Raw genomic sequence first — 11,101 nt, forward strand, 5'->3', positions numbered from 1 at the left:
TCACATACTCTTTTAGATCAACACATTTTTAACACGTGGCTACATTTGCACGTACTGTATCTGTATGTACTCTTTTTCTGCTAATCTGCTTGAAACTAACCTGCAGACATTATGATGCTTTACCAAAAGCATTTAAACATGTATCTCCTAAGATCAAGGACATGTTTCTACATAAGCAGAATACAATTTTTATATTCAAATTTAATTTTGATGCAGTAGTACCTAATTTTTCTTTAGATACTCTCAGTTGTCCCAGTAATATCTTTATAGTTTTATTTTCTTCTGTGTTGAAGATCCAATCAAGAACCATGTTTGTATTTGTTTGCCATATTTCTTTAGTTTCTTTAACCTATAATTCCTATACCTTTCTTTTCTTTCTTGTCATTGTTTGGGCCAGCTGTTTTTAGCCTGTCATACAGTTTGAATTTGTCTGATCGTTTCCTCATTAGATTGTGGTTAATTTTCAGCAAGAGTACTTACTGTACAAGTTGTTACATGTTCTCAGAGTCTTACCTCAGGAGCCATATAGTATCATTGTGTTCTTTTACAGGTTGAGTATTCCTTATCCAAAATGCTTGGGACCAGTAGTGTTTCTGATTTCAGATTTTTTCAGATTCTGGAATATTCTTGTTACACTTACTGGTTAAGTATCCCAGATCCGAAAACCTGAAATGCTCCAGGAGCATTTCCTTTAAGCATCATGTTGGTGCTCAACAAGTTTTAGATGATGAAACATTTTGGATTTTCAGATTTGGGATGTTTATCCTTCATTAGTGATGTTAAGTTTGATGATAAGAGCACTTTGGTCAACATATTTTAAAAATCAATTCCAAATCCTATTACTTGATCCTTGTAAGTATTCATAGTGTTTAGAAAATAAAAGGCTGGGCGCGGTGGTTCAAGCCTGTAATCCCAGCACTTTGGGAGGCCGAGGCGGGCGGATCACGAGGTCAGGAGATCCAGACCATCTTGGCTAACACGGTGAAACCCCGTCTCTACTAAAAAAAACCAAAAAACTAGCCAGATGAGGTGGCGGGCGCCTGTAGTCCCAGCTACTCGGGAGGCTGAGGCAGGAGAATGGCGTAAACCTGGGAGGCAGAGCTTGCAGTGAGCTGAGATCTGGCCACTGCACTCCAGCCTGGGCGACAGAGCGAGACTCTGTCTCAAAAAAAAAAAAAAAAGAAAATGTTGTATTTTACACAAAGAAAGGATAAATGCTTGAGGTGATGAATACCCCACTTACCCTATTACATATTATATGCCTATAAAATACCTCATGTGCCCCATAAATATCTACTGTGTACCCACAAAAATTAAAAATACAAAATTTTTAAAAACAAAAAAGAAAATGGTATCTTTGTACTATGAGGAGATATGTGATATAGTAGAAGAAATTATCTTAAAACCAATACAGATACCAAAGAACTGCAAAGTCAATGTGGAAAATGCAAGCTGTGTTATTGAGGGAAGGCAGGAGTTGTGAAGCACAGGTCTGACACAGATACCTACAGCGCTCCCAATGGTGGCTCGTTTTTCTGTTTTTAAAAGAGAAACCAGAAATCCATATTTTTATGTGAAATCTCCTGATTGAAAAAACAACTCTGAGAAGACCCCCAAGACATCTTGGACTACTAGTTTGTGCTCTCTGTCGTAAAGGAATGTCGGAGTTTTTGATACAGGATGAGGTCAGCCATAAAAACGGGATTAGTTTTAAGCAGGAATTTGAAAGGTTAAGGACAATGGTGTGGAAGGAATGTATGGAAGACTTGGGAGGAGAGTGAGGGAATGGTGAATAGATTTTCTTATCTCAGGCACTGTAAGCCAAGGTGAGTGTATTCTAACACAGGAAGACAATTTGAGAAAGATATTAGAAACTTGTTCTAATAATGAGGGGATAGAATGTCTGCTAGTTTATGAGGAAAGGAAATTTGTTATACTTTGAGTTGTTCTTTTATACCAATTGTCTTGGTGTATTTGGTTTATTAACAAATTCTTTGCTCTCCACCAGCTTCGGGCTCTGTATTCAATGTATCTTCGGAAAACAAAGAGTTTGAATAAATTGCTCTATCACCTGTTCAGGCTTATGCCAGAAAATCCAACCTATGCCGAGACCGCAATTGAGGTCCCAAATAAGGACCCTAAAACATTCTTTACTGAGGAGCTCCAGCTGAGTATTCGAGGTCAGTAAGATATGTGTTTATGTTCTTTCTTGGATGCTAGATTCACACTAGGTTGAATTAAACTTTTCCCTGGGAATGTGGAGAATAACCCCAAAGCTAGGTCCTGGCTATGAGAATGTTGAACTTGACCATTTTCCACATTTCTCTAAATAGGATGAATAATTCGATTTTACCCTAAAATAAAGGACTGTGAGGAATTTAATATATTTTTGAAGCTTACTGTGGTGAGACTATTAACTTTTGACTCTGTAAACAAGTATTTCTTATGTGATAACATTTTATAGGCATATAAATAAGGGGAAATAAAGTTGAATAAAATGTATTTCATTCTGGGAGCTCGCATGTGAGCAGAGAGGATAGATGTGCATATATGTGGTTGTACCACAGTATTGGAAACAATTTACTAAGAATATTCATTTTTTAAATGCCTTGGAGATCTGAGGATGGGCTGCATCTTGTGAGTATTGAGTTGGGTATTCTAAGACTTCTGCACAGCAGCACAGCGAGCTCTGGGGAAAGTAAAGGAGGCCAAACTCCTTTTCATAATTTATAACACCAAGCATCTTTAATTTTTCCTTCTTTTTAAAATATATTCTATTTTATTTGTAGTCTTTCATGTTAAATATAGAATTCTGTTTCTAGGTAGATTTTTTCAGTGTCAATTGGGATTTTCACTTTAAAAAACAATTATTTTGCCATTCTTATGGTTCATTTTGAATGTGTGGAAAGATGCTCATACTCCAGAGTTCTGGTTTCTCTGGTATGTTTGTTTGATGAGCTACAGCACTATCGTTGAGGAATTAAGGATCACTTTCTAAAGAAAATACTAATATTAGTCTGTTATTCTATATAAGAAATACATGTGACTAATCAGGAATTTGTTTTTTCCTCAGAAACAGCAACTCTTCCATACCACATTCCACACTTGGCTTGCTCAGTCTATCATATGACATTAAAAGACTTGCCTGCCATGGTTAGGTTGTGGTGGAATAGCAGTGAGAAGCGTGTTTTCAATATTGTAGATAGATTTACAAGCAAGTATGTCAGCAGTGTTCTTTCTTTTCAAGAAATATCTTCTGTACAAACAAGTACACAACTATTTAATGGCATGACGGTTAGTATTGTCTTGACTTTCTCCAGAAAAGTTGTTTTAATATTGGGTATGTCTGTCATTGTTAATATCAAAACAGACTGTAGCTCTTGGCTCAGAATTTATAGAAACTGGTGGCCAGGAGTTATGGCTCATGCCTGTAATCCCAACGCTTTGGGATGCCAAGGTGGGAGGATCACTTGAGCCCAGGAGTTCAAGACCAGCCTATTTTGTTTTCTAATTTGTGTGTCAAATCTCAATATTACTTCATGTATGGATTGAAACAGTGGTATAATTTTCATTCACACACTGTATTAGTCTATTCTCACATTTCTACAAATGCCTGAGACTGGGTAATTTATAAAGAAAAGAGGTTTAGGCCGGGTGCAGTGGCTTTGGCTTATGCCTGTAATCCCAGGACTTTGGGAAGCCAAGGTGGGTGGATCACTTGAGGTCAGGAATTTGAAACCAGCCTGGGCAACATGGTAAAACCCCATCTCTACTAAAAAAATACAAAAATTAGCCATGCATGGTGGCGGGTGCCAGTAATCCCAGCTACTCAGAAACTTACAATCGTGGCGGAAGGCAAATGGGAGTCAGCACCTCACATGGCCAGAGCAGGAGGGAGAGAGGCGGGGAGGTGTCATACACTTTTAAACAACCAGATCTCATGAGAACTCACTCACTAGCATGAGACTAGCACCTATGGGAAATCTACCCCCATGATCCAATCACTTCCCACTAGGCCCCACTTCCAACATTTGGGATTACAATTCAGCATGAGATTCGGGCGGGATACAGATCCAAACCATTTCACCCAGCAAATAGTTTTTGAGCATTCATTAGTTCATTCAAAATCAGTATTGGAATACTTACAGATGCCAAGCACTGTGTCCCAGTCACCAAGGATATGAACAGTTTAGTAGGACTAGACTCTTGTCCTATAATAACATACAGTCTAATAAAGGGAAAAGAGCGATACTGATAATGATTTTTGCATTGGAAAGTAGCATGTTAAGAGAAAGAGTTCTCATGATCTGAGTGGGAAAGATTCATCTGGCTGAGGGGATTAAGTGAGATTTTATGGAAGAAAATCACTTGGAGGTGGGCAGGATTTTGTTACGGGGAAAATGAAGGGAAAGACATTTACTATAGAGAAAATAGGCCAGGTGCAGTGGCTCATACCTGTAATCCCAACACTTGGGAGGCCGAGGCGGGCTGATCACCTGAGGTCGGGAGCTCGAGACCAGCCTGGCCAACATGGAGAAACCCCGTCTCTACTAAAAATACAAAATTAGCTGGGTGTGGTGACACATGCCTGTAATCCCAGCTACTCGGGAGGCTGAGGTAGGAGAATCGCTTGAACCTGGGAGGCGGAGGTTGCGGTAAGCCGAGATCACGCCATTGCACTCCAGCCTGGGCAACAAGAGTGAAACTCTGTCTCAAAAAAAGAGAGAGAGAGAAAAAAAAAAATACTATCGCAAAAGCAAAAAGCACAAAAGTGAGAATGTCATTTCAGTTGTTGCCCAAGAAATGATAAATAACGCAGTACTGCAACCCAAATAATGAGTAGGAGTCCCAAAGGTGAATAGACTACTCAACAGTGAATTAGAGGTATATTGGGAAGGGCCTCAAATAACAATCCAAAGTGGTACAATTCAGCCACTGAACATTTTTCATTCAGGCAGTAGCACAGTCAGAGTTATGATCTTTGAAATTGCTCTGACCATAGTCTATAGCATGATCTATTGGCAAACAGCTTGGATTCAAGTGAATGGTTAGAGGAGACTATTGGGGTAGACATTATGAGCAAAGGACTAGGGCATGGGTGAGGCAGTATCAGTGGGAATATAAAAGAGTAGAGATGTGAGAGATGTGCTAGTGATTTAGTTAATATCTAGGATGAGGTAGAAGCAGAAATTTAAAATGATGCTATGATGATTTTTTAGCCTGGGAGTAGGAAATTCAGAAGATGAAGTTTGATGAAGGATGATAATGTGTGCATTTTATGTTGAGTTTGCAATGTTGGTTTGAAAACCAAACAAATAACTATAAATATTCTGGCAGTTGATGGTTGGCTCCAAAGCTCAGGAGGATTACATGGTAGAGGAAGACTTATTAGATGTAGAAGTGATATTCGATACTCGGTGTGGAATAACCCATTCTGTCACTTATCTATTCAAGGTTTATTGAACTATTATGTGACAAGCCTAACATAATAAAACCTTTTTTTATGAGCAATTAATGTCTTTTAAAACAAACTTTGAATTCACAAAATCACTGTAAAAATATACCAGGGAGATATTTAAACCTATTTCTTTCTCTTTTTTTTAATTTTTATTTTTTTGAGATGGAGTCTCGCTCTGTCACCCAGGCTGGAGTGCAGTGGCTCAATCTCGGCTCACTGCAAGCTCTGCCTCCCAGGTTCACGCCATTCTCCTGCCTCAGCCTCCCGAGTAGCTAGGACTACAGGTGCCCACCACCTCACCCGGCTAATTTTTTGTATTTTTAGTCGAGACGGGGTTTCACCGTATTAGCCAGGATGGTCTCGATCTCCTGACCTCGTGATCCGCCCACCTTGGCCTCCCAAAGAGCTGAGATTACAGGTGTGAGTCACCGTGCCCAGCCTAAACCTATTTCTTAATTATCTTATGTTAGATAAGTGAATGTGTTTACTTGCATTGTCCTTGAATGAAGCCTTTAGCTTTTCATAGTCAACCTATCAAAATGTTTTCTGGATGAAAGAAAGGAATCTGGCAAACAAAATATCCTTTGTTGTACTGCAGGTTAAAGCTCGAGCTACTACTCGAGAGGTAATGGCTACTTATACTATTGAGGACATAGTTATTGAACTTATAATACAGCTGCCTTCAAATTATCCATTGGGTTCAATAACAGTAGAAAGTGGCAAAAGAGTAGGAGTGGCTGTTCAGCAGTGGCGGAACTGGATGCTGCAGTTAAGCACTTACCTCACCCATCAGGTAAGTTTCTGTTTATACATTTGGCTTTACAAACTTGAAAAAGATAATCTATTTAAAAGAGCATTTAAACATAAAGTACATCTTTTCTGCTTAAGGTAAAAATAGATATTAAACTTCCTTGGATAAATACAGATATATGCCTAAATGGATTAAACCTGCCTTTCTGTTTTAATTTTTAAGGTTCTGTAATTTATTTTCTGGTGTTTGCGAGGGATTGACTTTATTTCATTAACATTGTAGAAGATGTAGAACAGTACATGGTATTAAGGAAATTGTTTCAGAGAGGATCTTTTGAAAGATGCTGGACAGATGAATGCCTTCTGAGCTACTTTCACTTTTATTCTTACATTTCAACTCCTCTTTGGTTAAAGAAGTCCTAGTACTCTCAAAGACCTTTGACCTCTAACCACATTTTAAATCTTCAGTTCTGTTTGCACGCTGTGTATCTCAGGCATTCTACAGTAAGGAAAAACTTTTTTTTTTTTTTTTCCCAAGACGGAGTTTTGCTCTTGTTGCCCAGGCTGAAGTGCAATGGCACAATCTCGGCTCACTGCAACCTCTGCCTCCCGGTTCAAGCGATTCTGCTGCCTTAGCTTTCAGAATAACTGGGATTACAGGCACCCACCACCACACCTGGCTAATTTTTTGTATTTTTAGTAGAGATGGAGTTTCACCACGTTGGCTATGGTGGTCAACGAACTCCTGACCTCAAGTGATCTACCCACCTTGGCTTTCCGAAGTGCTGGGATTATAGGCATGAGCTACAGTGCCCGGCCAAGAAAAACTATTTTAAACAAATATGCTTACCAATATTGTAGAGCTGGAGCAAATAATTTGAGATAATTTCCTCATTTTCAGTTAAACATTAGAACTAACCTAAATGATTTAATTATTAAGAGAGTTATATCAAGCAATAACCTTGGACTATTACACTTTAAGTATTGGTCCAGAAGCCTTTAAAGTCTGACTTTATGGAGAAAAATTACATCTGGTTCTGAAAACTTGGGAGATTATTTTAAAAACCAACATTCATAAAAGTTAGGAGATATGAACATAGCCAAGCAGATTGTCTTCTTTCAGAATTGTAATTCAACTTTAAAATTTGTAAAATTGAATAAAAATAAAATTGGTGGTCATCAGTGTGTCGTGACTTACTTTTCTTCTTGTTAACAGAATGGAAGTATTATGGAAGGCTTAGCTTTATGGAAAAATAATGTAGACAAACGTTTTGAGGGTGTTGAAGATTGTATGATCTGTTTCTCAGTCATTCATGGTTTCAACTATTCCCTTCCCAAAAAAGCCTGTAGAACATGCAAGAAAAAATTCCATTCAGCTTGCTTGGTAAGTCTAAAGAGAAATTAACTTACTTATATTTTATGTATTTTATACACATAAACACACGCGCGCACACACACACATACACAATGTCTAACTTTGGAAGAGAAAGTGTATGTTAAACTTAATTGTAGCTAATGGGAGATATATTAAGAAGTGATTTTTAAAAATCTGCAAAAGATAATTAGCAGTTTACCGAGACTGGTAGAATCAAGGCCCTCTAATAAATGGGTGTTTCCAGTGACCTTTTACCGCTCAAGAAGTAGAAGGTCTTCTGAGATCTAGACCATGAAGGAGACTACAGGAGTCGGTGCTGGAAGCCATCTGGCATCAGAGCCCTATGCTCTTTTTAAACATAGTGAAAAAGAAGTTGCCATTTGTTCCTTTGTTTCACAGGAGATTTCTCATATCTTAGTGGTTGTGTGCATGAGCCTAAGTAGAAAGAACTTAGTGTAGCCATCGGAAGTATACTCATTTGTGTTGATTTTAGTATTCTTCCCTTTTCACTTTATCATTTGAAGGTTACTTTAGATGTATATGTACTTTATGATATATGTAAGAGGAGAGCTTTAAAAAGCTTTTGATATTTAAAACCTTTTCTTTTTCAGTACAAATGGTTTACATCTAGCAACAAATCCACTTGTCCACTGTGTCGTGAGACGTTTTTCTGAGGTTTTCTTCACTGGAAGGGATCCCTGAAGTACATCAAGCAAAGGCATTGGATTTGGATCCATCTTAAAATGTGGATGTGGGGAAGCCAGTGAGCATAACTTTTAAATAGGACCTTCTCTGGAAAATTATTTTGGTTAATGTAATAATCCTAAAATCAGGTTTACTTAACTTTAGATTGCTTTGTAAATGTTTGGAAACTTCCTTTTACAAAAGAATATTACATATTTGAGAGAAAATATTTCTATTAATGGTTTAATCTCTTTGTATATTTAAAAATAAATATGAAAAACCCTAAATTACAGAATTGGAATTTGTGAAAAGATCGTACAAGTATATTATTGATAAACCCGTTCCATTTGTCGATCTGTATTTTAGAATAGTCCAAGTAAGCAAAATGAACGGAGAGAGCTGATTTACATCTATAGATATTTTAAGTCTTATTTATTAGTCATGACAATAAATTAGTAGTATTCTGATATTTGTAGATTATTTTAATGATAAAAATGACACTAAGCTATTAATATGGCTTGTCTTAAGATATTTGGAAGCATGCTCTGAAATCCTATATAAAAGAGTTTCAGCTGAACTTCAAGGTGCCTCCATTTATCAAGGGTTATGAAACTCAGAAAATTAAATTCTTGATGCTGATCTTTTTGCTTGTGGAAGAATTATTTCTATATATTAGTGAAACTTGAATTGTAAACGTGTCAGTGAATTTATTACTCCGTTTGAGCGAGTATCTAGAGGGTGAGAATTTGAAATAGTAATTTGATTATTTCATTCATGAAGCAGAGTGGTAGTTATCTTTCTGTTGAGAGGGAAGAAATAAATGAGTATTACTGAAACTTAAAGATCAGTGGAGGAAGAAACATTTAAAAATGTTGTAGGAGACTTTCAATTTTGGAAGCAAACTTAGCTGTTCTTACTAGCCAAAGTTATACTAAATAAGAGACTTGGGGGAGCAAATGTTTTTCAGCCTTCAGAAATGGAAAGTTAAGGATTTTAGCACTAAGCAAAATTCAGTATAACAGGCTGAAGTGGAGTAAGTGAAAACCTGCCTTTTGCCACTCTTAAAAATTGTGCCCAAAATATAAAAGTATGGAAGTTTAGAACTTGGAACAATTTTATTGCAGTCTTCCATTACGTGGAAATAGCATATTTAATATCTAGGTTACTTGAGAGACCAGCTAATCATCTCTGTTGCACATGTTTGATTGGCAAAAAGCAATTCATGATAAATAAAATTACTGCTTTCCATCTACCGGGTAAAATGACTATTGAAATAGTATGAATGTGGTCAGAGGATTATAGTTGAGAGTGAAGTGCTATGTGTGGGTTATAGATCTCTCAAATTACATTTATAGATGCAGTGTCCTGCCCAGTTTTGCTTCCTACATTTTTCTGTAAAATATTTATTGTTTTCTAGCCTTGAGACTCTGAGGGTCAGTAAGTGAAGTATAGATAGCAAAATTTTACTACCTCGTTAACCCTTTTCTTAAAATATTCTCTATCTTTCTATGTCTCTCTGACATAGTAATCCCAAAGGATTGTGTTACTCCCCTGTGAAAGTTACCACTTTTCCTTTAAAAATGGTTTTGTAATAAGACTGTTTAAAACCTTTCCAGTATTGGTACATCTTGGCTTCTGGCCCAAACCCAAGCAGAAAAGAAAATGGAATAATGGAGCATTGTTTTTCCACATTAGTATTAGGGCATCAGATTCTTGGTAAAACACTATAATTAAGTAGTTATAATTAAATAACTGTTCTTCATACTTAGGACTCGTAATACGTTTCTTTAAGACTTGTAAGTATAATTGTAAAGCTTGTTAACTGTTTATATATTAAAGAAGAAGCTTTACAAAATAAGACTGAAATTCAGGATACCACATTAAAGTTTTATCTGTACAGCGTGACAACTCTAACAAAAAGGATAGCAGCCCTTAAAATTTTAGCTTAAGGACATTTTAAAATTGCATGAGATTAGCAAAATTATTAATTTAAAACCTCAAAGTAAATCGCAAATTTTAAAATTTATTTTTGACTCTTTTATCACATGCTCTAATGTATGTACATAAGTTTCTGTGGCTTAAATAATATGTTGTTATTTGATACATTTTTCTGGTGCGAGTAATTAATGTTATTATTTGATTGTTATACCATATGTGCCCATTAAAATTCTTTTTAATTACAAATATTTCAAATATACAGAAAAATAATAATATAAATGCCCTTGTACCCTTCACATACTATTTTGCCATATTTGCTTCTGATTTTTAAATAAATAAAATGTTACTCTTTTGTACTTCTCCCTGGCGCCATTCTCCTCCTTCTCTCCCTAGAGCTAACCTACTATTCTGAAGTTGGTGTGACTCCTTCCTATTTAAGATTTTATACTTTACCATGTGTTTTTATCCAGAAACAATATATAATAGTTAACAAAAATTATGTTAATGATGTTTTACTGTATGTAATCTTTTGTAACCTGATTTTCCACTTAACATAATATGCTGTTTAGTGTCATGTCAGTTTACTTACCAATTCCCTTACTAATGGTTGTTTAAATTGTTACTTTTTTGCCATTTTGAACAGTGCTGCAAGTGTACGTTCTTGATCATGTCACCTCATGCAAATGTGCTAGATATTCTGGACATATGTCTAAAAATGGAATTTTAGCCCAGCGCAGTGGCTCACACCTGTAATCCCAGCACTTTGGGAGGCCGAGGTGGGAGGATCACCTGAGGTCAGGAGTTTGAGATCAGCCTGGCCAACATGGTGAAACCCCGTCTCTACTAAAAGTAAAAAAAAAATTAGCCAAGCATGGTGGTGCACACCTGTAATCCCA

General features: G+C 36.7%; 1 protein-coding gene across 1 annotated transcript in view; it reads left to right on the plus strand.

Annotated features, from left to right (window-relative positions):
* LOC105529935 (E3 ubiquitin-protein ligase listerin) overlaps nt 1-10,565 on the plus strand; it is a gene marked incomplete at its 5' end in the record, with an annotated part of 33,500 nt that extends 22,935 nt beyond the window's left edge. Inside the window, 5 exons of the mRNA XM_011967217.1 lie at nt 2,009-2,180; nt 3,074-3,294; nt 6,057-6,251; nt 7,425-7,592; nt 8,195-10,565. Of these exons, the coding sequence (XP_011822607.1) occupies nt 2,009-2,180; nt 3,074-3,294; nt 6,057-6,251; nt 7,425-7,592; nt 8,195-8,257 (819 nt within the window). The remainder of the gene's footprint in view (nt 1-2,008; nt 2,181-3,073; nt 3,295-6,056; nt 6,252-7,424; nt 7,593-8,194) is intronic.
* Nucleotides 10,566-11,101: the final 536 nt, after the last annotated feature.

This window comes from Mandrillus leucophaeus, unplaced genomic scaffold, assembly GCF_000951045.1.
Source record: "Mandrillus leucophaeus isolate KB7577 unplaced genomic scaffold, Mleu.le_1.0 Scaffold794, whole genome shotgun sequence".
In the NCBI taxonomy this organism is placed as follows: Eukaryota; Metazoa; Chordata; class Mammalia; order Primates; family Cercopithecidae; genus Mandrillus; species Mandrillus leucophaeus.